Consider the following 27,991-nt stretch of genomic DNA (forward strand, 5'->3'; position numbering starts at 1 on the left):
AGTTGCTTAATTTTTTAATTATATATTTGATATTACTATTTGTATAGATTTAAAATTTAATAAATAGAAAATAACTAAATTCGATGCTTCTATAATTAATGTTTTCCTTAATTATACGTTGTTACAACGTATAATTAAATTTTCGCAAAGTGAGGTTTGTAAAGAGCGAATAATAATTAACGGAATAAATAGAACATAAAAACAAGAATATATGCTTTCCGTAAACGCAATTGCGTTCTTGCATTTAATCGGTCAGTTTTTGTCTCGCATCACGCTATTGCAAAGTCAATGCACTGCCCTCATTCATACATGTATAACTGACTGCATCTTTCTTCTTTTTCCTCTCACCTCTCATATTTTGCCAGTTTATCATGTAAAGTTGTTTTTTTATATATTTTAATCATAACCAAATCATAAATTACAATGTATGCATGATAAATGACCGAACTGGAAAGAGAATAATATAAATATATAATTTTTCCAACTTCAAAACTTATAAATAAATAATTATAAAATATTTAATACAAAATAAATACATATTTAAATGCACATGTTATATATTATAACTAATACATATTAAAAGAGAGAGATAAATTGCAAAAGGTGCTTAGTCACTTTTCCAATTTATCTCTCTCTTTTAATATTGAAAAAGATAAATAAAAAGAAAAAAAAAATATTGTTAACCTTTATTTAATTTTATAAATATTTCATAATTATTTAGCTTGATTTTTAAACGAAATGTTTGTTCGAGAATATTTTATGTTCCATTAATAAATAATAATAATATAAGGACAAGAATAACATTTTTCATTCGTACAATCTTGTGAATAAATAAAATATATAAAATAAATAATATATATAATATTAATAACATATAAAATATCTATTAAAAATGATCAATGCGAAAACAGTTGCAAATTGGCAATTGTCAATGTGCATTACATATATATTATCTAAATTCCACTTTGACCTTTCATATCAGTAGTGGAATTTATTACCACTATCGACGAGAATATCCATTAGCACATGTGCTCTTTCGTTTTTTCGATGTATTTATCCATAGTTTTCGGAGACAAAAATACAGTTATTGTATGTACTAAGAAAGTAAGAAAAATATGGTAAGCAAAAATATGCAAACTTTATTGTCTTGTTAATTTTATTTTTATAAGAAAGAGAAATCAGTGTCTAAGGTAAACTATGAAATATTTACATTTAATTGTCTGTTTTATTACTGTCAAAAAAGCTCGGGAAATTATTTGCTCTTGCGATACTTCGCTGTTAATGATCATTATTCACACAAATCGTAAAATATATTACGTTCAATTAACATCCATGAAAAATATTTCTATTTATATCTTGTATCGCATGATAAATCGAATATATCGTGTCAATGTAATTGAGAAATTGTAATTGTAAATGAATTGTTTTGATTAATCAATATTTTTAATTCATTAATATTAATATTCATTTTTCCTTGAAAAAATATATAGATGCACACACAGTAATTTTTAACTTAAATACGTATCTTAAATTTTCCATATTGCATATAACATGAATATTTAAATTATTTGATAAAAGTACATGCGCGCAGCATTTTGATTATCATTTAAATTATATAATTTGCAATTGCAAAATGTATCCATTAAAACAATTTAGGAATTATGATTTTATTTATAAAATAATTTATTTTGACATCTTAATAAATATTAATTGCAATGTGTTTGTGTATATACAGGGTGTTTCATTTTAATCCGACCAGTCGAATATCTCGAAAACCAAGCCCGGGAGAGAAAAATATTTCAGACAAAAGTTGTTTGGTTTCGAGGGGGCCATAAGATAGTGACAATGATTTGACCTTAAACAGTCATTTGAAGGTCACATAAAGGTCACCTTAAATTTCTTAAATGGAATACCCTATATATTTTTGCACATTCTTGTAGCTGACATCGAGAGCTTTCCAAAACACTATAATTAAGTACCTTTTCGTTAAGTACTTTTTGAGTTATGAGGCTTGAAATAATTTCTTAATTCTACATAAACCGTAAAATATCTAGTAAAATATTCATTTTTCGATTATCTTACCTTAATACTTTTACGTACAAAATAATGAGAGGAATCAATTGGTGTAAAGAAAACACATAGTTGTTTTGAAGAAAAAATATGTAATTTGCAATTAACAATTCCATATTTTTTCTTAAAAACAACTATGTGTTCTTTTTACACCAATTGATTCCTCTCATTATTTTGTACATAAAAGTATTAAGGTAAGATAATCGAAAAGTGAATATTTTACAAGATATTTTACGGTTTATGTAAAATTAAGAAATTATTTCAACCCTCATAACTCAAAAAGTACTTAACGAAAAGGTACTTAATGATAGTGTTTTGGAAAGCTCTCGAAATAAGCTACAAGAGTGTGCAAAAATATATAGGGTGTTCCATTTAAAAAAATTGAAGTGACCTTCACGTGACCTTCAAATGACTCTTCAAGGTCAAACCAATGATACCATCTTATGGCCCCCTCGAAACCAAACAACTTTTGTCTGAAATATTTTTCTCTCCTGGGCTTGGTTTTCGAGATATTCGACTGGTCGGATTAAAATGAAACACCCTGTATAATATAACCTTGTACTTTTATAAAAAGTTTAAAATATATGTATCGTACATACATTAAATATCGACATGCCGTGTGGTTACATATGAATTTTATTTTTCTTATGAGTCACTAAATATGAATACGAGTTATACATTCCGTTTTTGTGACTATAATCAAGTTTTTACGAATATAAAGCTTCATGAAAATGTCTTTTTTCATTACCTTCATTGCCATGTTATTTAAATTATTTTACACGAAATATGCTTTTTTACCATGAATTGATGGCGAATGCTCTAGAATTAATTTACATAGCATTATGCCTATTAGTATACAATATACATATACGCATTATCTCTTTCAATTTAATCAAATATCAATTAATTAATCCTTTCTTTCTCTTTTATAAGATGGCTATATGTGTTTATTATGAGAAACTTTATGTGGTTAAAATAACATATTTAAATACTATATTTTTTATGTGTGCGCGTGTAATAGTATATTATATATATGCGTATATATATGTAACACTAATACGGACAAATGTAAGTAATAAAAGTAATTATAGCAAACTGTTTATTATGATTCTATCTTTATCTATTACATATTTTAGCTATTGTATTCTAGCTTCTATACTAACTATATATATTCTAGCTATTTACTATGCAAGAATATATCAGCGAATTGATACCGCAATGCAAATTTGCGTGTGCAAACAAATTCATTGATACAAAAGACAAATGCTATGACACATGGTAATGCGATCAAAGAGCCATTGTATGCAATCGTTTATTAAGCATTCGGTTGCTATAAATAATGCATACTTGCTAATTGCGTTTCGTCAATCAAAGTCTTGTTATTTTTTATTATTTATTTGTTTGATTTAACATATAAAAGTAAAATAACTGTATATATGTAAGAATTAATTATTGTTTATCTATTTTATTTTCATTATTGTTAGATTCAAAATTTTGTATATTTAAGTAATAATAGAACGAATTCTGAAATAAATCATTATATAAATGTTTCGAGATATGACGAGATTAGCTAAATATGTGAGTGGATTATTGTACACATATTAAATGAAAATTAGTAACAATTTTTGCAATAGTAAAATATATAACAGTAAAAAATAAACAGTTAAAAGTCTAATTTGAAATAAAAGCTTGAAAATCCTTAAAAAAATCATTTTATTGCAAATTACATTTCTAAGATTTTGTGTGAAAATAGCTAATAATATGTTAATTATATAATGTTTTTGTAGATGCAAATAATGTTTTCGAAAAGGTGTTGAGAAAATACTTGAGACAATACACAAAGGAAACATATACGTATGTCTATGTTTGTGTATATCTCTACAAATAAATATTGTACCTATATTAAAATGTTAATAATCAATTAATATTAATATGAAATGTAAGTTAATTAACTATGTTAATTTATGGTGAATGTTACTTAATATTAATTTGCTAAATTAGTAAAATGTTAATTATTATTAATATCAGCCGTGACCGTATCTTTATGATATTTACGTGCGTCATTATTACTAATACATATTTATCTTTAATGAGAATACGATAAAGACATGTAACTGCTAAACGAAAAGAATTTATGACAAAAGACTTGCCAGTGTAAAAAGAAAGTAATAATTCTCTGGAAAATTTATTGTTTTTTATTTTAGAATTTTTTTAAAATTTTGTATATATATTGAGGAAATCTTAACGAAAGTAAATCTTAAAAATCTGTATTAACTTTTAATTCAAATTAAGAATTTAAAAGTTAATAAAAATTTTAAATATACTAAAAGTGAAAAAATATTTGTGAAATGGTGTGTATTTGTGTTATTTATGTGTATATACACACACACACACATATATATATATATATATATATATAATATAATAAATTAATAAAACAATTTAAAATAAGATTGTGTTTTAAAAATAGTTATAATTCCTAAATTTTTCTTTAATTTTCTAAATTTCGATTTTGAAACTTTATATTCTCTTTTTTTAATTATCCTAGTATGGAATTAAAATCACAAAAATCTTAAGAATATCTAAAAAAAGAATATAATAACAGTATTATTAACAGATATAAATTTATTCAAACCCATATATGTAAATATTGTACGTATTTTACATAAAACCAAGTCATGTTTTACTTTTTTTTTAAATTACGTTTGAGCCCTTTGTGAAATGCACTAGAGTATTTCCTATGCGAAATTTTATATTAAAAAAGATACTTTCTGCGCAGATTTCATACTTCGTCGACTATATTCGATTAGTATTGCTCTCACTTTCGAAGAAAGTAGTTTTGTAGGTAGAAAATGGTTGTATGTATATATATGTATATATATATATATATATATATATATATATATTTATATAGAAATAACATATCGAAAATGAACTTAAATTTGCATCAAACGTTTTCATCTTATTTAATCTTTCATAGGATGAATAACAAACACATAAACATACACAGAAAAATTAAAAAGATTTTTATGTTCATTAAATTGTTGCATTTTGCAACAATTTATATATTTAATATTATATTAAAATCTCCATTTAATATAAACAATTTTAATATAATTAATATAATTAATTTTTAAGAAAACAAAATATATTTAAAGCTATTTCTCTATCCATATTTATCTATTCATTTACATACATGCTAAATTTACAGTTTATTTCTGATTCGCGAATAAATATCTTTTTTTTTGAAAAGAAAAACGCAAATATGATATCATGCATGTGTAATCTGAACGTTTTTACAATTATAACAACTAGTTCTATAATGGTCTATAATACAAAAAATCTAATTGAGAGGTCGAATCCTTCAGATATTGCAGAAATTTGATGTTGAAAGCAGCCAATTGCTTCATAAAAATCGTCATGCACACTTGATTCTTGCATGAAACAAGTTAATTTCGCAAAAGCCGGCGAATATTTTCGTTATTTTTATTACAGATTCAAATTTACATTAAACAATTAAATAAATTATAATAAAATTTGAATGAACATAAAATTAGACACAAAATTATCTATGATTAAACACAAAATTATCTTGATTTTTGATATATGATATTCAATAGAAAAAAATATTTAAAAATATAACATATTATAAATATTAAAATAGTAAAGATATGTGTACGTTGAAAAAATTTAAATTATATAAAAATTATCAGAAATTCAAAAATTGTATTTATAAAAATTAAGAAGATGTGCTACTTTATAAATAGTTTCTTTATTATTAAAAGGATGTAGTTTAAAATAGGCGAATCTTATAATCTTAATCAAGAATCGCAAAAATAAATTTAAAATATCTTTATATTAGTACTTTTTTACATTTCTTCGCAGGTAATAAGAATTTTGTATTTAGTCACACTGTGTCATAAAATTTAGAGTGATAAAATTAAATTAAATTTAATATTTGATGCTGATATTTCCATGCAAAAATGAAATTTGAAAATGAAAACATTATAACATCTTGCATGTGATTTTCTGCTCCGTTTTTAATAGTTAAATAATGATTATTTAATTACTCATATATAATTCATTTAGATTTATATTTCTTTGATAAATAATGTAAATCTATTTCCCTCCCAAGTTTAATGCATTACCCTTTGGAATATGTATACTTTAAAGTCCATTAAGTCTATCCTTTCTATTAAGAATTTGTTTAGAATTGTTAATGAATTAATTAAAAACAAACATCTTGTTAGGTAAAACATCTCTCACCGAAAACTTAAATGAATAGGAATGGAGTCTTAATACAGCGCACGCATGTTAATATTATTGTTAAAATAATGATAATTTTATATAATAGTATTCTCTTTTTTTACTAGATTTCTCTCTCTTTTCCCCCCTCTCTCTCTATTAGATTAATAAGTATGTCTCCAGATAATGATATTGTCAAATCCAAAATCAAATGTCTTTATCAAATATAAACTTATTGTTTTTAATCTTAAATTTGACGATGTGTACTACAATAATTTTTTTTTCATTATATAAAATTCATTTTCCTTAAAATAAAAATTTTCAATATTATAAATCTTATATAATATATTTATATTTTATTATATTTAGAAATTATATTTATGGAAAGCTGTTTATTTTCATTTGGCTTAATCATCAATTCATTTTACTTAATCTTTATTTTTAAAAATATATATAGATTTTAAATTGCATAATAAAATAAACTCGATTAAATAATTCATCCATTTATCACACCACACATACATACACAAAAAAGAAGTATGAAGTGATCTTTGCGACCTATGATTTTTGGAGCGAATGAATCTTTGTATGTCCGAACATTAGATGTTTGTATCATTTTCTGCTTCTTCATCATCAAGTATTATGTCATCAAGTAATAATACTATCATTTGACCTGAAGTCCTCTTATATTTTTTATTTCATATTACGATAATTGTTATTGAATTATTAGAATCATAGTCTCACAATTTATGCATTGTCATATACAACTCTATTCAAAGAAATAGCAATCGATATATAATTAGCATGATTGTAACATAATAATTTGACAGGTAGTCAAATGCAACAATCAATTCAGAAATGAGAAGAAGCTTCACGATTGTCATAACATGGAAGAGATAATGAGAGAAAGAGAGAGAGAGAGAGAGAGAGAGAGAGAGAGAGAGATCCATTAACTATAATATATATATATATATATATATATATATATATATATATATATATATATATACAGGGATGGGAAAGTTACTTTTTAAAAGTAACTCGTTACCGTTACTCGTTACCGAGTAAAAAAAGTAACTCGTTACCGTTATTAGTTACTTATTTTTAAAAGTAACTAGTTACCGTTACCGTTACTTCAAAAGTAACGATTCGTTACTTTTCCCGTTACTTTTAATGTTAAAACAAGATAGAATTAAATAAAAAATTTACTTTGGTAATATTTTTTATTAAAATATTAATATAAAAGCAACAAATTCTTTATTTTAAATTTACAAAACCGTAAAAAATTTAAAGAGATATAGATTTTAAAGCACTTAACATGTAACTTCACATGTAAATAAAAAAATTTTAATTTTAATTAAATTTATAAATACAGCTAAATTTGCATTCTTTTTGTGCTCTCGTCCGATATTACGTCAAACTTAAAAGCTGACCAATCACATCCATTCCTCAGACGAATGAAATAACTGTGATTGACCAATAATATCATTAATCGCTCCAGAGGTGGCTGTGGAGCTGGCACGACAATCTACGAATTTTAATGTTCTTGACCAGTATGACATTTAGACCAGCATGACATTTAGACCATTCCGACCGTTTACTATTTTATAAATAATTATTTAAAAAAATCTCTGCTTGAAAAATGTTTCTAAAGAATAGAACTTTTATAGAACTGTCCAGAATTGCCGTTAAAACTACGGAAAATCATCAGCACAACACATTTTTACTAAGTGTCGTGCTGGTCGAGGACATTAAAAATTCATAAAAAATTATTAATTATTGAAATATCGGTCTGAAATTGCATATATAGGCTGAACTATAGCAGAATTATTGGGAACTCTTGCTAAAAATAATAATATTCAACGCGTTTTGGTTCTTTAGAGGGAAGAGTGTCGTGCTAGATTCGTAAAGTTAGCACGACATTTTTTCGATTTCGACTTTTTAATAGAAGGAATACGGAACTCTTTAATTTTTCATCAGGAACTGTAGAACTATGAAAAGTGCTATCAGAACTCTTAGTATTTTTTTGAAATTCGTAGATTGTCGTGTCAGCTTACAGACACCTCTCAGAGCAATAAATTTCATCCGAAATATTATCGAATTTTATATGAATGTCGGTCGATGACTAAAAATTGAATATGACAGAAATACGATGTCATAAGTATTTTCAAAATATGAAAAGTAACGGTAAAAGTAACTGTTAAATTCGTTATCGTTACTAAAAAAATGTAACTACGTTATCGTTATAGTTACAGAAAAAAAAATGTAACGCCGTTACCAGTCCGTTACCAAAAAAAAGTAACTATAACGGTAACGGCGTTACGAGTAACGCGTTACTTCCCAACCCTGTATATATATATATATATATATATATATATATATATATATATATATATATATATTAACTTATCTCTTTACGTTTTAGTAATAAAATTATGTATTGTATATTTTAGAGAATAATAGAAAGAATATATGCGCATACGGAGAAATCTTTCAGAGATCCTGTACTTTCTAATAAAGCTCTTTTCGAATATTTCACACACAATGTGTATATATAAAAGTGTTAATTATAATATTTCTAAACATCTCGAATAAAAATCGGATTTTGTTTGCAATAGTACAATAGATCATCTAAGATGGATGTAGCGAGAAGAGACACAAGAGCGGAGATGCTGTGGTAGATCTCGAAATCAGAAGAAACATCGGGGAAAGCAGAAGTGAGAAAGTAAGAGTTTGCAGCCGTGGGCTGATTTCTTCAACGCTCACTTTCGTTCTCCGTTCGCGATTAGTGTCCTCTGTTTAAAGATTGAAATTTAAATCTGTTATTATTATCTCGGTATCAAACAAGAAATAATAATTTGCTTATTTTATCGAAGATAACAGTGTTGCGCTGAGTTGTTATCAATAGCCTTTGTACGCACGAGTTAGGTAATAATCTTTTTTCCGTTGTGGTTAAAGTTTATACATATATTAACATTGTTCAAACTGATACATGTTATAATTCGAATCTCACGAAATAGATCTCGCGATGATTTCGGTTAAAAGATACAAAGTTGCTTCCATAATAAATTTAAAGTTATTAGATTGAATTTGAATGTGTAAAGGTTGAAATATATATACATATGTAAAATTAAAGTTTGCATGTCAATTTTTAGTGTAATTCGAAAAATCCATCAGTTTACTTTTTTCGGGTGATTCCATCCGCGATGAAAAATATTAAAGGAAAATATATTAGGATGACTTACGATATAATATAACTGAATATTTATGCAAGATTCAAGGCAAGACAATGACATCGTCCTTTATGTGACATAGAACTCTCGCTCGGAATCTTTTGCTCTGACATCTCGCAAGCGAAAGTACCGCGCAATTTCTTATGTGCCTCTTGCTTAGGCAGATAATACGAAAATTATTGATGTATTAATAAATTCAAATTCGACGCTAAAACAAACTGATTGATTTGATTCCATATTGTTCAATTGATATAAATTGAACAATGATTATAATTATGGCATAATTAAGTATAGTACAAATTTTGATGATATGAAAAAAAATGAAATTGTCGCAATGCGTACGTTTCACAAATTTCGCTTTATTACCCGGCGAAAATTACGTCGCGTTTTTATAAAATAATAATTATAAATAACAATAGAAATAATAAAATTTTTTTCTAGAGAAATTGAATAATATAAATGTTACAAATATGAAAAATTGTAGTAGATTATATTAATGCATTACAATGTCGTTTATATATTAATTCCATCTCGAATATTGATTAATAAAACGAATATAATCCAATTACTCTTTATTTTATCTTTCCATTTTCTTATTTTTTGATAATTATGGAAGAATGTTGTGACTATATTATGATGTTGATAGAATGTTATAATATATGTTAAATTAATCACTGTCTTATATATATTCTTCAATATCATAACGGCTTTGATAACTATATTTTTAATCATATCATTATATTGATTTCTCCACATTCGGAAACTATCATTACGTAAGTTGCCATATTCCTTTTCTTCTTTTTTTCCTCTTCTGACTTCTTTTGTTGAAACATTTATTTTGCTTATTATGTTGAAACATAATATTTTGCTCGAAAGTTTGAAGTGATGTTTTTGCGGACAATTATTATGCATCAATCATAATCACAAACAAAGTGCAATATACGTGTTCATGCAATGACATGCAATATTTTGTTTTTTATCTGATACAAATCTCAATGTAAAAAATAATCCTCATTAACTCGAGAATAAAATACGCAATGCATAGTGTGTAAAGAATAAATGTATTTAGGTAATATAATCCGTCGGTTCGAACGTAATATTGTAATAATAATGGCATTATATATATGTGTATGTGACATTATAACATATTATACATATAACTATAAAAAACGTAAAAATTATAAATATATATATATATATACACACACACACACACACACACACACACACACACACACGTGTATATATATATAGAAAATGATAAAATAATATAAATAAAAAATTATAATGTAATATTCAATATATGACCTATACATAATTTTTTAACATACTCTCCAAGTTGATGAGTCATGAAGGAATTATTTTGTGTGTCAGGCTCCTTCAGTCAAATATTCTTTTAATTAAAACTTCTTTCAAACATTTTGTATTATATTACATATTACAGATTAGATCACAGTATCTCTTATAATACTTATGAATATACATTGCTTTATTTATTATAAGTATGTACATCTTTATACACAATCTTTTTAAACAATTGTGTGTAAAGATTAGCATTTTTCATAATTTTGGTCCTTTTTTGGCAAGCATAAGGACGAAAAACGATCAACATAAGAAACCAGCAGCAATGGTTCAACTATTGTATATATCCAACAATATGATAAATTGAATAATTCAACAATGTATCCAAAGATCATGAATACGATAAACAATCTGCAAAACTATCCATTATTTTCATTTTGTAATTTATACAATCTCTTAACAAAAATAATATTAATGTAATATTTGTAATATATATAATGCTATAATATCTGACTGCTTTTTCATGAATCATCCTATATAGCAGTCTTCAAAGAGATTCATATTCTGTTTCTTATTTTTTATATTTTAAATACGTTAAAAGAGGCAAATCTCAGGTACATTATTATGAGAGAGATATAAAAATATCACTATTGAACAAAATTCTTTCTAATGATGTTTTAATATAAATTTTATGCATTTAAAATTTAATCGCGCTTGTTTTTAATATATTTTTCAAATGTTTATTTTATTTCTTAATATAAATAAGCGCGAGAGTTCGAAGAATATTATATATTATTAAGTCATCCTTTGTAATAGATTGAAGGCACAGCATCTCACAGATTAAAGTTTGATCCGTTACTCATTAATTTTCATTGTCGTCAGCTTGACATTTCTTTTGAATTGACCTCTGCTTCTTGAATCTAGAATGCAACAGAAATCATTATTTATAATATAATACATGCATACAGTTATTGAATAATATAGAGAGATAAATATATAAAGAGAGATGGATAAATAATTAGGTAGTTGCGTAACATTGAAGATTTTTTGTTTGATTAAATTAATAGAAAACGATTCAGCGAGAAATTTTCATATAGATCTATATACATGACAAAGATCGTTTAGATTTTTGAACAGTAAACATAATTATAAATTATATGCATAAAAATTATATATAATTATATTATATCTAATCTATTAATATCCGAAGTCTTTTACTTTCAAAATAAAAGAATTATTATAAAATGAAAATTATTATAATGTCTTTTTCTTTCTTTTGCTGTCTCTCTCTCTTTTTAAAGTTTTAAAAATAAGTGCAATTTAATTAAAATATTATTATATAAATGTGATTTTTATAACTTATTAGTTTATTTTAAGCAATCCATAATTTGCACTTTTAAAGTTTTATATATTATTACCGAAAGTCTCACACACACACACATACAATATAATGTTTAAAATTTTATTGTGATATTTTTATTTATGTGTTTTAACAGATGTAATGGACTTTCACAAATCAGCTTGTTGTGAAATTCATTAACTAGAACGCTTAGATCGTTTCACTAGATTACATTGCGTGTATATTTTGTATAGCATGTAAAGGTCAAGCAAAGTTAGCATCTGATGTAATATCAAGAGATTTCTTTGAAATAAAATATGCCCAAATTAATCAATAGTTATATTGATGGAAAATTATATTAATTCTACATAAAATGTTTTATCATATTAAGAAAACAAATTATTTATTTGTGCATTCAAAAATTGAGATGTTACGTATAAAACGAAAAAATAGGAAAGAGAAAGACAGAAAGAGAGAATTATTGCCTTTATTATATTGCATTGAATCAGTAAACTAAATTGAACGAGTCAATTATTAACGTTTTTTTTTGTATTATTAAATATTTCTGTTTAAAATTAAAAAGGAAAATATTATAAGTTTGATTAAAAATCTTAATTACAAATTTTATTAAATTCTATTTAAATTTTACTAAATTCTATTTTATTAAATCCTATTTAAAACATTTTAGAATTATTTATATTAATATCTGGAGCACTATATATAGTTTATATATAATGCAACTGATCTAATGACTAATTGTTTAATAAATATAAAAATTGACTTTTTCTAAAAAAAAATTTATTATCTATTCTCATTTTATTATTCTTCATTATCTATTCTCTCAAAAGTATCTTTAAATTAATATATCTTACATATTTCCCACACAATTTCCTCTAGCTTGTTTTTCAACACACACAGCCATAAGATATGATGATTGTTAAAAGTTAACTATGAAAGTTAACTATATGATGGCTTCATCAATAAGTCGGCGAACAAGCGTGCTCGACGTGAAACGGATGGTGACAAGAAAAGGTATCGTTGTTGCGTAGCAATTTTGGCGGTACTCCTCTCTCAGATATCCTAACATCAAAAGTGGATATATAAAATTTGTTATAATTCAAATTTTTAATAAATTAAATAGATAATACATGTGTGTGCAATACTTTTGCGAAATTTTACTTTAAGTATAATTTTATTTAGTATTAAGTTTAGTATTTACAGTAAAATTTAGCAAAAGTATTGTATGTACAATCTATTTAATTTATTAAAAATTTGAACTACAATAAATTTTTAACAAATTAATGAACTATTAGAGAAAAAATTCAAACAAATTATCAGATTGAATAAAAATTATTAATTTACTTAAATCTACTTAAAAAATTTTATTACCATCTATTTAAATGTACTTACTTCAACTCTTCTTTGCCAAGGCGAACAGGTGATTTGGAAAGCACATCATCATGAGGATACGAGGGTAAGGCTTCCAATATCCTTGGAGGAGGCTTCTTCGTGGTGTTGATGAAAGTATTATAAATAGGTCGATTAGATTGTTCATCGTGGACCCAGCCACCGCGAATCGTCGATTTGCGAAGATTTGGGCTATCGCCGAGTACCGGTGCGCTACTTTGTAAATTCAGTGCATTTAATTGCAGATGGCCGCCGCTACCTGCGATCGGCATCGAATCTTCTGAACCACCGGATCTACTCAGACGATTCCCCGGTTCTGAAATATTCATGTTATTATCATTATCAATTGTTAGAAAATTTCAATTAACAAAATCTTAACAAAAACTTTAAACATTTTTTTCAGATTTTCTAACAAATCTAAAAGAATTTTGTATTATTATCTATTTATTCACATTAAAGACATTTGTATAATAATGTTGACAAATTTAAAACACACACCAATATTTTATTTATTAATTACTGAGATTTCCAATTTAATTACTGAAATTTTGGAATATTTTTTTATAAGATGCTTACGATAAAATAAAAGTAAGTGTGTGTGTGTGTGTGTGTGTGTGTATGTATATGTCACATGAGAAAAAAAAATATATATATATTTATTATATACAATACATAATATATACTCACCGAAAGTTTTTGCTTCTCTCGCGTGTGCCAAGAGAGTATTTACTCTACTCCTTCGGAAATAAGTGTCCACGATATCCCAACCTTTTTTATTCTCCATACTTTTACTATTTCCTTCATTATCATTATCTTGATCACTCTCATCTTCATCGTTATTACCACTATTATTACTATTATTATTGAGATCCGCCTTAGAGGAAATTCCAGTCGGATGAAGAACATCCCCCCGCGTTACAGGAGCGGCTGGAGGTAGAGGAATGTGGGGAAACACATCTGGCAATCGCCATCGTCCTAATTCATCACACCAGGTTGCTGCCGCCCTTATCGCTGTAATATCTCGAAACGGGCAACCTGGACGAAGATAAGGTATCATAAGATCGCATACTTGAGATGTCAATAATTCCCTTCGAAGAAGTTCACGACGCTCAGCATCCCAAGATGCCTGGAGATCCGCCGCTTCAGCTTCTAATTGTTTCACTCGCTTCGCCATCCTTTTCAGCGCATCCTCTGTCGATCTGTTATTTTAAACATATAAAATTATACATATTATGTTATTAATAGATTAAATCTTAAATATAATTGAAAAAGTATTGAATTTTTCTTGTTCGATTCCAAGTTAAGCATCAAATAACGCGTAGAGAATCTACGAACCTGAGTTGGCCATATACTTGGAAGACACTACCATTGGCATCGTTAGCTTCCAATGCCCCTACAAGAACTTCTAGCTTCTTCCTCCTTTTCTCTCTTCTCCTCTTCAACTCTACATTCCCGATCTCTTCTCCGCCAATCGTCAGTTTTTCCAATCTTTTTAATACATCTTGCAAAGCTGCTTCTCTCTTCTTCCTTCTTCTTTCTATTCGTTCCTTATCTGATTCATCCATCTCTTGATCCCCTTGATTCAGACTTTCAATCTTGTCGACATTATTCGTCACATTTAATCCCGATTCATATCGAGATTTTAGGACTTCTAGCTCTTCTTTTAGCTTTTGAGCTGATAAATTTGAGTTTTCGCATTCTTTTCTCAGCTTCTCCACCTTAATTTATATTTTTCTTTTATTATTATATTTATAATACAATTTATAGTTATATATATTATATTTATTATATAATTTATGTTAACGATAATATAACTGCATCGCTTAATTACATTTTCAGATAAAATTTTAAAAATATTTAAATTCTGTCATAGAATAACATAAAATTTATAAAGCAAAAAGTATATACATAATATTATATACAATAGAATAATATGTAATATTAACATAAAAAACGAATAATATAACAAATAGTGATAAGAAATTTTTTAAAATTATTAAGAGAGAATTTACATATTTCTAAAATTATAAATGATGAGGACAAATGAAAAATTTATAAAATTATTTTATCACCTCTTCGGCATATTGATTCTCCTTCAAGCTTTCTCCCTCTTCCTCTATATCTTTCTGGAAGTCCGATCCAACATTTAATTGATCACTAGAATCGAGCAATTTTCTTAAACGTTGAAGTTCCAACTGATACTGCCTGAGAAGAGCGTCTTTGGGGTCTTCATTAACAATGGGTTTATTCTTAATACAACGAGCTCGGGCGGCATAGCGCAAAGTACTGAGAGTTTCTTCAGCATCAATGTCGCTTGGACTTATACAGGCAATCATCAGAGTTCTGGCATTTCCACCTAGACTATCTCGTAATAGTCTCGTCAGCTTGCTATCTCTAAAAAATATTTTCTTTTTTATTCGTAATATTTTGAATTATTTAATCCTAGTAATTTATATAATATATAACTATTTTCTATTATGTTTATTTACTTTTTTAACAATAAATAATAAATCAATGAAATCTGTGAAAAAATTATATATATATAATATATAATATATTATATATTTAATATTATTATTTTTTTAGATTAATATATAAAAAAATAATTTAAAGATATTTATTTAATGATAAATTTAAAGATATTTAATTTAATAACAAACTATAATATAAAATGTGATGAAAGACAAGTTTTTAATTGGATCTTCTTTATAGAATTTTCTATATTATCTGATTATTTTTTTTAAATCTAATTTTGTGTCGTTTTAATTATATTTGATTACATCTTAATCAAAATGATTAAAAGGATTAGCATAAAGATTTATACATAAGAAAAAATAATCTTGTTTTATACCTATAAGGAACATGTCTTCCATTTCCGGCAGCCAATGCACTAATGACATTCCCCAATGCTGACAAACTCAAATTGATACTGGCAGCTTCCTTCAAACGATCACCTGTAGCTCCAGTTCTAGCTTGTCTTTCAGATCCTGCAAGATCGACTAGATGCAGTCGTCCCCTTCTGATAGCATTGCCGCGTTTATCATCGTCATTAATGGCAATTGCTTCGAGTGATAGAGTTAAAACTGCATGACTTCTCGAACTGGCAGCATTCATTTTCGTCGCGGCTGCTGCTCTTCTTTGATCGCCTTGCTGAACCAACGCGGCACATTCGGTTACGTCTTTGACGGTAACCTCGCGCAAACCGCCTGCGACATAAGTGCCTTTTGTCGGATCCTCTTTCAGAGTCAGAGTTTCCCTGGTATCGTCTTGTAATAGATCTCGCAATCGTTCATTGTAAATCTCAAGATAGCTCAGCAACGCTAAGTATCTAAACATAGAAAATATAACTAGAACTTTTTAAAGTTTAAAAAGTTTTGAAGAAATATAATAAAAATGTAATTTTTAAAAATGTTTGATTTTTAATTGAATTTATATGTTAAGTATTGCATGTGTGTAATGCAGTAGAAATGTTTACAATTTTATTTCTCATGTTTTCCTCTTGTCTAACTTTCTTTATACTTGTTAATAGATAGATAAATATAAATAGAGAGAGAAAGAAAGAATTTATATATATATATATATATATATATATATATATATAATCTGGCATTAGCATCATAAGAAATAAACGAGAATTATTAAAATAAAAATTGATGATAACAAATACATAAATAAATAAATAAATAAATATATATATATATATATATTTTTTTTGTTGGTAAAAATTGATTCAATGATAGAGAAAATTGTAATATATAATACCTTGTTTGCGAACTGGCAGTGGAAGTCGCCTCAAACAAATGTTCCAACGCTCGTTCGATGAATCCTCGCATAGTAAATGATTTTCCGCAACCAGTTTGTCCATAAGCAAACACGGTACCATTATAACCATCCAAGACAGCTTCGACAATGACCGAACCCACATTTTCGTAAACCGATTCCGTTGAAGCGGATGGGCTAAACGCGGCATCAAATTGGTAAAATTTTCCACTTCCACCGGCACAACTTTCCAGAGTGCAAGATTTTGTCAGCGAATCGATTGTCACGACGTTCTACGACAAATATGATAGTGAAAAATAAATATGTATATATGATAAAAATCAACAAATTATAATAGCACAATCGATATCTTTCGTTGTCCGCGTTAATGGTCGATTATTTTGTAGAAGTTTAACATAGAATAATTTTTTATAGAATTTTATGAAAAGTTGTCCTTTACACGGTAGGAAGAAAAAAAATTATAAATTTTTTTTTATAATATTTTATAATTATTTCAGATATAAGAATATAAACATTTATTCGTTCATTCATTATTCTTTATATATATTTAATAAATTAATCATAAAGTGGCATTAATATGTAAATAACAGAAAAATAGAAATATTTTTAATATTATATTAAAAAAAAAGTTATACAATAAAATTTCGAATAAAATATTTCTGCAGATGATAAAGTACTAATATGATAATGATACGAATTAATGATAATATAAGGAATGATTTCAATACGAGAAATAATTCAAAGTAAAACTATGATACAAAATCCATTCAAAAAAACTGTTGTACACAATAGTGAAAAATATATTTGATAATGATTGTTCGATAATAAACTGCAATGACTCACAAATGCGGCAAATTCTGCGAAGAGATAGTTACACGGATATAAAACCACATGTATAGGATTGAATATTACTGACTGCGAAACTGGGACGGAATTATATATGTCGACCTATAATCGCTTGTATATGGTTATAAAATTGTAATAAACGATTTGTTAAAGAGTTGCACTTCTTATGTGATACACATACATACATACATACGTGCACAATACCGGACAAACGTATTGCACCACTTAACTTATAGAAACAAGCAAGTCGTTACTTTAATCTTAATGAACAAAAACATATATTAATATTACTAAATTATATCTTTTTATGGTTATTTTATACTTTAATATCATTAAAATATTAAAAATTATAACAATTAATAACAAACATATTAAATTTTGATTCTTAAAAATAGCCACTTTTTCAATATTGCGCACATACTTTTGACAATTTTCAAAGTTGTTAATGATATATATATATATATATATATATATATATATATATATATATATATATATATATATATACATAATTCGAGAATATTTTCAAATATTCCCACAAGTGTTCTTGATAATCTCATTTTTCGGACACTTCTATCAAGTTTATCCCACTATGATTCTATCGAATTAAGATTCGGTGAAAAGACCAGAAAGATTATTTAAAAAAATCAAAAATTTAATATTTCTATTATTATTTGTTAATTTTTAATTTTTACAATATTAAATCATAAAATAATAATAAAAGATAAATTGATAATATTTATACATGTTTTTGTTCATTAAAGTTATGATTTTATAAATGATGCAATATTTTTGATCGGTACGTATCGTGTATATTTTATTAAATATTAAATAATTTAATAAGAATAATAATAATGTATCTAAAAAAAGAAAGAAAAGGTTGCATATTTAATAATTAATTAAACGCTAAAATGAAAAGAATAGTTATAAATAAAAGTAAAATTAATGTAAAGAATAATTATAAAAGCAAAATGTATATTCAATAAAAATGATAATAATCATGTTCGATAATATATGATTTTACTATCAAATGCATTCATATAAATGCAATTTTCCTGTAGTAAACATTGATTTCTTAAATCAAATTAACTTAATTTAAATGAAATTAAGTTAAATTAAAAAGTCGAGCGATTGCAAAATGTGGAGTGCGATGTAACATTTTAGCACCTATCATAAGAACGTTAGATATGTGTGCATTGTCTGCCTTCTTTCGTCGGAAAGCGACTTCGCTTCGCTTTGATATACATAGGTAAGCTGTAGGTAAATTATGGTAATGTGGATTACGTACATCGATACATAAACTATTTAGCGATTTGCGAGGACACTGTGCACGAACATGCTATCTATCTCCATTCGTTACAATCCCCACATTCCGTGACGTGCCTTAAATAAAATTTGAATTCTTTTTTTTCTCAGAAAATATTTACATAAGTTAAATATAGCAAGGTAAATGCAATTAATTATTATATTTTATATATTGTTATATTTCTATCTATGTATATTACATAGAACATATAAAATGTTGTAAATTATGATGGAGAGTGGAATCTTATATTAATATTTTTTATATTAATATTTTAATAGAAAAAAATAATTTTTAAATTGTAAATTTTTCATACAGTTTTGTGACATTTATATGTGTACATACATACATACATATATATGTATAATAACTTGTAATATGTAACGTATTTCTGTATTTTTTAATCAAAATTTTTTCGAAAGAAAATTTATTTCCCCAAATTCAAATTTGAAGAAAACATTGAATTAATTAAATTATGGAATTAAATGTTTTTGAGAATGAGTAAGTTTCGTCGAAAGATGCTTCAATTAAACAATCTGGGAACAATCTCAATTAAAGAATCTCCTCATTATAATAATTTTCATGAAATAGATATTTTATTCGAATCCCAGAGATTCAAAATTATTCAAGTTTAAAATTGAAGCACGCAAAACTCTCTTCGCGTGAGTTGTCATATGACTAGAAACAAGAAGTATAGATTGATGGCATATACGATACACGTATATGTGAGAGCATATATATGTGTATAAAGTAGCACATGTGTCGTCATTTACAGGAAAGATGGTAAAGAGTGACTTGGCCGCACTATCGATTTGGCACATATTCTACACGCCATCGATAAACTCCTGTAAATGCGATGCTATCTGTATTGCATGCATTGACTCGCATACAATAGTATGATAGTTAATAAAACTTAGTAATTTTTAAATTTGTTTTTCGAAAATCAAATATTATATAAAATGATTCGTTTAATTAAATTATCCGAAAAATATAAATTTTATTCGATCCAACATAAATATTAAAGTATAAAATGTACTACAAAATATAGAATTGTATTTAAAATTGCAGCATAATTTTATCTCTTTCTTTTCTATATATGTATATTTCTTTTCTATATATGTATATTTATATTTAAATATCTGCTACATAAATACATATATATATATATATATATATATATATATATATATATAACATATACATATGATAAAAAGTATATAATTATATCTAAAAATATATTTACAGAAGAAATATATACAGTAAGAAATTATTTCAAGAAAAGAAAATAGAAGGTATGTGATTTTTTCTAAAATGAGGTTTAATTAAATAAGTATGCCTAAATCGTGAAAAATCTATGATAAGCACAAAGAATCCATCGCGATGTGGTGTCTCATTGGAGTAGAAAGTGCAACATCTGCATGCGTAACACACGCGCGCGTGTTTTGATACGGTCGCTAGGCTACAACGCGCTCGATATATAGCAATGTCGCTTTTTGAGTGAGTTTTCAGATCGGAAATAAACCAAATGAAAAAAGTAATTATCTAATAGGTCTATAACTTAATACGATAATATAGATATGTGTATGCGCGTGCGCGCGCACCGCACGCACGCACGCACGTTCCATATACGTATATACATTGTACAAAAATGCACACATAAAGAAAAATATCATTCTACTGTCAACAAAGCGATTACTCAGTTTATTTTTCTTTTTTTAAGTAATAATTTTCTTCAACAAAGAATATATTCTTGATAATAATCTTAAAATATACTCATCACAAGTGATAGAAAATCTCATTATCATGTACTCGAAAGAATTTATTTTCTCTTTAAGAATATTGTAAAGTTGTATCAAAGAAAAATCAAACTTACTTTATCAATTCTATGTAAGCAAACCAAATTTTTGTTTTAATTTAATATTCTTGGCTAAAATACTGCAGTTGATCTTTTGATATTAATTGCTAATATTTATTATTAATTATTTTATCACTAAATTTTGAATTTTTTGCCATAAAATAAAATATTATTTGGTATATATAATTTCATTATTTTTCTTTAAATACGCACATCATATATGTAGAACAGATCCTGATATTTACAGACTTTTTTAACATTATTTAACATTAGTAAATGTTAAAATTAAGATTTAAATTTTGTAACATTAATACTATGTAATAATGTATTGGTAAACAATACTATTTCATCATAGTATAACATACTTGACATCCTTCCTGTAATTCCTTGTTGGATATAGGCCGACATCTTACTGCCACTTTTACGGATTCGGACATCTGGAAATGAAGAAGAATATCATATATGTTATTCGCTAATGTAAAGTTATATCTTTCTTACATTTTTAAGATACAACAATAAAAATAATTAATATGGGAGGAAAGCCACAATTATTTTGTTATAGTATCTTTCTTTATGTGCAAAGAGCAAAATCTAAAATTCTACGTTATATAAAGAATATTATATGATTGCTATCGATTTACATCATTATTTTATTTCATGTATAATACAAAAGATAAATAACGCGTAATCCCGAAAAATACAAAAAAAAATGAATAATAATTACATAAGGTAAGTGGAATGAAACAATGCTTCTAAATGTAATTTAAAGTAAAATATAATGTACGTGTATATATATATATGTAGTATTTTAATTAATAAAAGTTATAGGGCATTCATCACAAGATATATTTTTATATGATTCATTATTTGATTGGCAGTTTAAAACGAATATTACGTTATCTCTTGTTTATTTTTCAAATCAATGAAATAAATAAAAAAATATTAAAAAATAACAATGAAACTTGATATATACGTATATAGTCAAGAAATATACGTGTGTGTGTGTGTATGTGTGTGTATGTAGTCTAATTAGAATTAGTTAGAAGTTTTAATCAAACTAGTAGTAGTGTTTACTAGATATGTGTTTGTGATTCATTTTCAGAAAAAATAACATGATCATTGATTTTTCTTCGTAATTTCTCCATCAAATTTGCATAATTCTTTCTATTTTCGAGACATTCAAATACATTAGTGCATTATGCATTATGCAATTAATGTTATGCTATTGCTTCAGTATACGATGCATTCATTTGCAATGTTTTCTCTCCAATACATTCTATTTTTATATTAAAATTACACGAATTCAGAGAATCTAATATAAATATGAAAGATAAAAAAATATATATATTGCTATATAATTTTTTCGTTTTTACAATATTTTAAAATCGATTGTTCCTTCTCAAAACAATTTTATTGAAGAAAAATCTCTATATTCATAATTTCTCTTTTATAATATTTTATTGTTTATCATCAAATTTTAATAATTAAATATACTTAAAATTTTGTTAAAGCAAAACTCTATGTGAAATTAGATATAAATGACATTTTATTATCTCTATCTACATTTTTCTTATTATATTTCTTGCCTAAACAAAAACTCTAAAATTTTTCATTCCTTTTAACTCGAAAACCTGATTGTTCAAAAGTTTCTGTTAAAAAATGAGGAAGAGATTAAATTTGAATTGATTAAATAAATATAATATTATATAATGATTATATATACATATATATATATTTTTGTAAAATTTTGGGAGTACAAGAATTGTGTGTTAATGATATATTCTGTATATATAATAAAAAAGACATGCACATAACAAATAAATATCCAGTTCAGAGCTTACAATGGAATGAAGAGAATAAATCAATGATGAAAGCTATCAATATGCAGTCCATCATTTATCTCATAAATAAAATGTGGAAATTATTATCAAATTATTGGAAAGCTTTTTGTCAGATATTCTATTCTTACGTCAGTCAACTTTCGTAGGTGGGCTGACCTTGAACCTAAGGTTGAATTGTCTGGCTCATGACACATGACGCGTTTTTATCAATGCGTAAATGTATTCATATAACGTATAATTGTGGATGTACCTATATTCATCCAGATAAACATCGAAATGTTCAAAGGGAGATGTTTAACTCCAAAATTATTTTTCCAATTTATATAAATCATGTTTTTCTATACGAAATATTAACATTTAAATTATGAAGTATATTTTTGCTAGAGAAAAACATTGTATAAAAAAAGATTGTTTGAAATTTATATTATATTTACATTTAATATTTCTCTTTTGATCGTTTTATTAACTGATTAATTAAAATCAATATAACTGCACGATTCAATGTTAACTTGAATTTATCTACGATTAAGCTTTCTTATACATATCCAGGAGAATATTTCAGAGCTAAACAATTTATGTGATTAGTAAGAGAATAAATATATTTTGAAAATTAAGTTAAATATTTTAACAATTCTATGAGAGAAAAACTTTTTCCTTTTTTCTCTTTATGATTTTAGTTGCTATAATTTTTCACTTTGAGGAATAATCGTATGTGTATAGTGAATCAATTGTCTAACTTTTCTAATGTATAATATAATATGTGCGTGATTGCGTGTATATATATATATATAGGAGAATTTAGATCAGAGGGTGATATGCAGTGACCTCTTGACCGAGTAAAACCTAAAGTTTGATTCAATCAAAATTTACTATAATCATTCTTAGGAAAAAACGAGTAACAAACAGAATTTTGTCTTATACGTGTGCACATTTTTCTGGAATAATTTCTTAATTACAGAAGATTATTGATACATTGTATATAAAGTACCGTGTACTGTATGTATAGTTAGATATATACTTGTATTATATTATGTATATTGTGTGTGTGTGTGTGTGTGTGTGTGTGTGTGTGTGTGTGTGTGTATGTATAAATTTTTTGTAATTAGAACATTTTATCTCCCAGAGAAAAATTACACGCCAGCTTTTTCTGCAGGCGCAATTTTTAATTTTTGACTAATTAAAAGAGTGTCTCAATTAATTAAATATATATTGGTTAGGTTTTTTTAATTCATTCAAGAAAGATCCTCACTGAGGATTTATACTTGACATAGCTTCGTCGAAGAATTTGTATACAAAATAAAAAAATTCTCCTACATTTTAAATATCTATATACTTTGAATATTATGTATATAATTGAAGAATATCTATATAATGTCTCGATTTTCCACTACAATTACTTACACCGATTATACGCGCGTTCCCTCGTAAGTTTATATTGGAAAACAGGAGAACACCATGACTATTCGCCGTACGAAATTCGAATCGAGGAAAATTCGCGTAACGACGACACTCGCGAAACGACGAACGCGTTCGTACTAAGGACGTCGCGTATCGCGTATCATGATTATGACGCTACACCTTCACCGTGACTCGTATTGAATTTGAATCGTCGCGTCGATGCGCGCGCATCGGTAATCGGTCTGTCCGCGCATCAAGATTAAGAAATTTTAGAAATTCTTTAAATTGACAATTCTTTAAATTTTAAATATGAAATGCCGCCTCCCTTACCTGGTAATATTTTTTCAATATTTTATCAATCTTTGGAAACTAGAATACTAGAAGACTGACAAGTTTTTGCGAGTAGTGACAGTATAAATTCTCAAAAATCGATGAAATCGAATGTATATAATCACATAATGATTCTAGTTATTGAGCACATTTGAACAATTTTCTATATATTTTCTTATGCGATAGCGACAGTTTCAAATACAATTTTATTTGGATATACAGTCATGCATGATATACAGTCATGCATATAATAATAGAGAATAATCGCGTAAATTTGAGGCTTAAATAGATAGAAAATTCTATATAATTGAAATGTCAAGAATTGCGATTCTAAAAATCGTAAATCCTTCAAATTTAACATCTAAAAATTCAAACAGCAAAAATTTAAACTCGCAAATCTTGATTGGTTCAATTATGTAAAAAATTTCTAGGATTCTACAGTTTTATGCAACAGTAGCCAATCGGTACGCTTGAACAGGTAGGGGTTACAAATTTATCGAAGCGACAAATATTATTCTATCATCTTACCTCTATGACATCAAGATAGAATATTGCTAGTCTTGCGATCGCCAAGTGAAACGTAGTCCAAGTACGAGCGCCGCATGGTATTTAAATATTTTCTTCCGAAACTGACAGAGATGAACAGCGATGTCACACATACATACATGTATAAAGATCCATTGGTGGAATTTGTCCCGTGATTTTCTCGCACTGTCTGATTTTCTCACATTGTTCCGCATCCTTCCACACTGATTGCACTCGGCTGCACAAGCATCGAGATCGAGATTAGTCACGTGGGGCAATGACGTATTCGCACATGCGCAGAAAGTCTCGCCGGTGGAGGTTTTCTCACGCGATCTTTTCTCGTATCTCGTATCCTCATTGACAGTTCGACTCCGAAGATAACCGGCTTTAACACGTGCCTCCACGTGTCCAAGACCCTATTTATTTGAAACTGAAAACCGTGAACAATGGTTTTGGATCTGGACCTTTTCCGCAAAGACAAGGGTTTCGATCCGGAGAAGATCCGGGAGAACCAGAGGAAACGTTTCAAAGATGTGCAGCTGGTGGATACCGTGATCGAAAAGGATAAACGTTGGCGACAGCTGCGGCATTGCGCCGATAACTTTAATAAGCTCAAAAACTTGTGTAGCAAGGAGATTGGCGAGAAAATGAAGAAGAAGGAGCCACTCGGTGATGTCGACGATGTACCTCGAGCAATCTCTGATAATCTGGCTGATTTGACCTCCGAAAGCCTGAAAACATTGACAGTGGTGCAGATCAAGAAGATACGTAGTCTCATTGATGATGCAATACAGAAAAATGACGAAAGTCTGAAAACGACTGAATTAGAAAGGAATAATGCTCTTAGAGAAGTAGGAAATCATCTACACGAATCTGTACCTGTTAGCAATGACGAGGAAGAGAACAAAGTATGATTATCGATGAATGTCTCTCATTTGAGTTTTTTTTTTAATTTTAACGATATAAAATTGTTTATTAATTTTAACGTCTGGTCTTATCTTAGGTAGAAAGAACTTGGGGGGATTGCACCGAGAGGAAAACATACTCTCATGTCGATTTGATTCATATGATTGCCGGAATGGATGGTGAACGTGGAACAGGAGTGTCCGGTGGACGAGGTTACTTCCTTACTGGACCAGCAGTGTTTCTGCAACAAGCATTAATACAATTAGCGTTAAGAAAATTATTTAAAAGAGATTACGTACCTCTTTATGCTCCATTTATTATGCGAAAAGATGCGATGCAAGAAGTAGCGCAACTTTCTCAGTTTGATGAGGAATTGTACAAGGTACTTGTGTTTTTATATAAAGATTTTAATTACAATTATAATTATAATTTTTTTCCTATTAGGTCATTGGTAAAGGTAGCGAACGTAACGAGGACAAGGAAATGGAGGAAAAATATCTCATTGCTACCTCGGAACAGCCAATAGCAGCTTTTCATAGAGGCGAATGGATAGCTGAAAATGCTTTACCGATAAAATATGCCGGTATCTCTACTTGCTTCAGACAAGAAGTCGGTTCTCATGGACGAGACACTAGAGGTATTTTTAGGGTACATCAGTTTGAAAAGGTACTTGGGGCTAAATGAGAATTAATTATTTGTGCATTAAATAAAACATGATATATATATATTGTATATATATTGTATATATACATATACATGTTCATTATTTTCTTATTTATAGGTAGAACAGTTTTGTCTTACCTCACCTTACAATAATAAATCTTGGGAGATGATGGAAGAAATGATTTCCAATGCGGAAGAATTTTATCAGGCCTTAGAAATTCCTTATCGCATAGTTAATATTGTATCTGGTGCATTGAATCATGCAGCTTCCAAGAAGCTGGACCTGGAGGCTTGGTTTCCTGGATCTGGTGCATTCCGTGAACTTGTATCGTGTAGTAACTGCTTGGATTACCAAGCAAGAAGATTACTAGTAAGGTTCGTGTATTAAATAATATATAAATTGCTAATAATAATTAACATATATTATAAGAATTTTATAAAACTCGTTTAATCCATAGATATGGTCAAACCAAGAAAATGAACGCTACAACGGATTATGTCCATATGTTGAACGCGACAATGTGCGCAGTGACACGCGTAATTTGTGCAATTTTAGAAGTACATCAAACGGAAACTGGCATCCGAGTGCCAAAAGTACTGGCGGAATACATGCCCTCCAAATACGAAAGCGAGATTCCGTTTGTAAAACCTGCGCCGATTGACGAGATTGAAACGAAAAAACAGAAAAAGCAAAAGGAAAATGTATCAAAGTAAAATAGTACGACTACGACTATTAAATATGGCAATGAAGCAAGTAGGACTGTCTATCTACAGATCTTATTTATTGCATTCTTAAATTGCATTTTTTTTAAATCCATTGCGATCTAATTAAATCGCATAGATGTAATGATCAGTTAAGAAAATATATACACAAATGCTTTCAATTTTTCTCAATATCAAGATCTCTTCATGTATCTCATTATATACCTCTTCTCCTCGGCCATGAAA

At 27.2% G+C, this 27,991-nt stretch overlaps 2 protein-coding genes across 2 annotated transcripts; one reads left to right on the top strand and one right to left on the bottom strand.

The window, feature by feature from the left end:
• Positions 1-10,899: 10,899 nt before the first annotated feature.
• LOC145968744 (osmotic avoidance abnormal protein 3) lies at positions 10,900-26,388 on the bottom strand. Its single transcript, XM_083094459.1, is given in 11 exon segments — positions 10,900-11,770; positions 13,062-13,269; positions 13,600-13,912; positions 14,284-14,795; positions 14,932-15,314; positions 15,669-15,990; positions 16,448-16,924; positions 17,359-17,648; positions 21,746-21,817; positions 25,478-25,505; positions 25,507-26,388. Coding segments are annotated over 10 exon segments (2,610 nt in total). The 5' UTR covers positions 25,617-26,388; the 3' UTR covers positions 10,900-11,770; positions 13,062-13,166.
• Positions 25,765-27,937, top strand: Serrs (Seryl-tRNA synthetase). Its single transcript, XM_083094460.1, has 5 exons — positions 25,765-26,382; positions 26,478-26,762; positions 26,825-27,046; positions 27,162-27,418; positions 27,502-27,937. Exons 1-5 carry the CDS (start codon positions 25,921-25,923, stop codon positions 27,755-27,757), a joined length of 1,482 nt encoding a protein of 493 aa, XP_082950586.1. The 5' UTR covers positions 25,765-25,920; the 3' UTR covers positions 27,758-27,937.
• Positions 27,938-27,991: the final 54 nt, after the last annotated feature.

Source organism: Camponotus vicinus, unplaced genomic scaffold (genome assembly GCF_025532165.1).
Source record: "Camponotus vicinus isolate PSW18456_S1 unplaced genomic scaffold, iyCamVici1.0 SCAF_3, whole genome shotgun sequence".
Lineage (NCBI taxonomy): Eukaryota > Metazoa > Arthropoda > Insecta > Hymenoptera > Formicidae > Camponotus > Camponotus vicinus.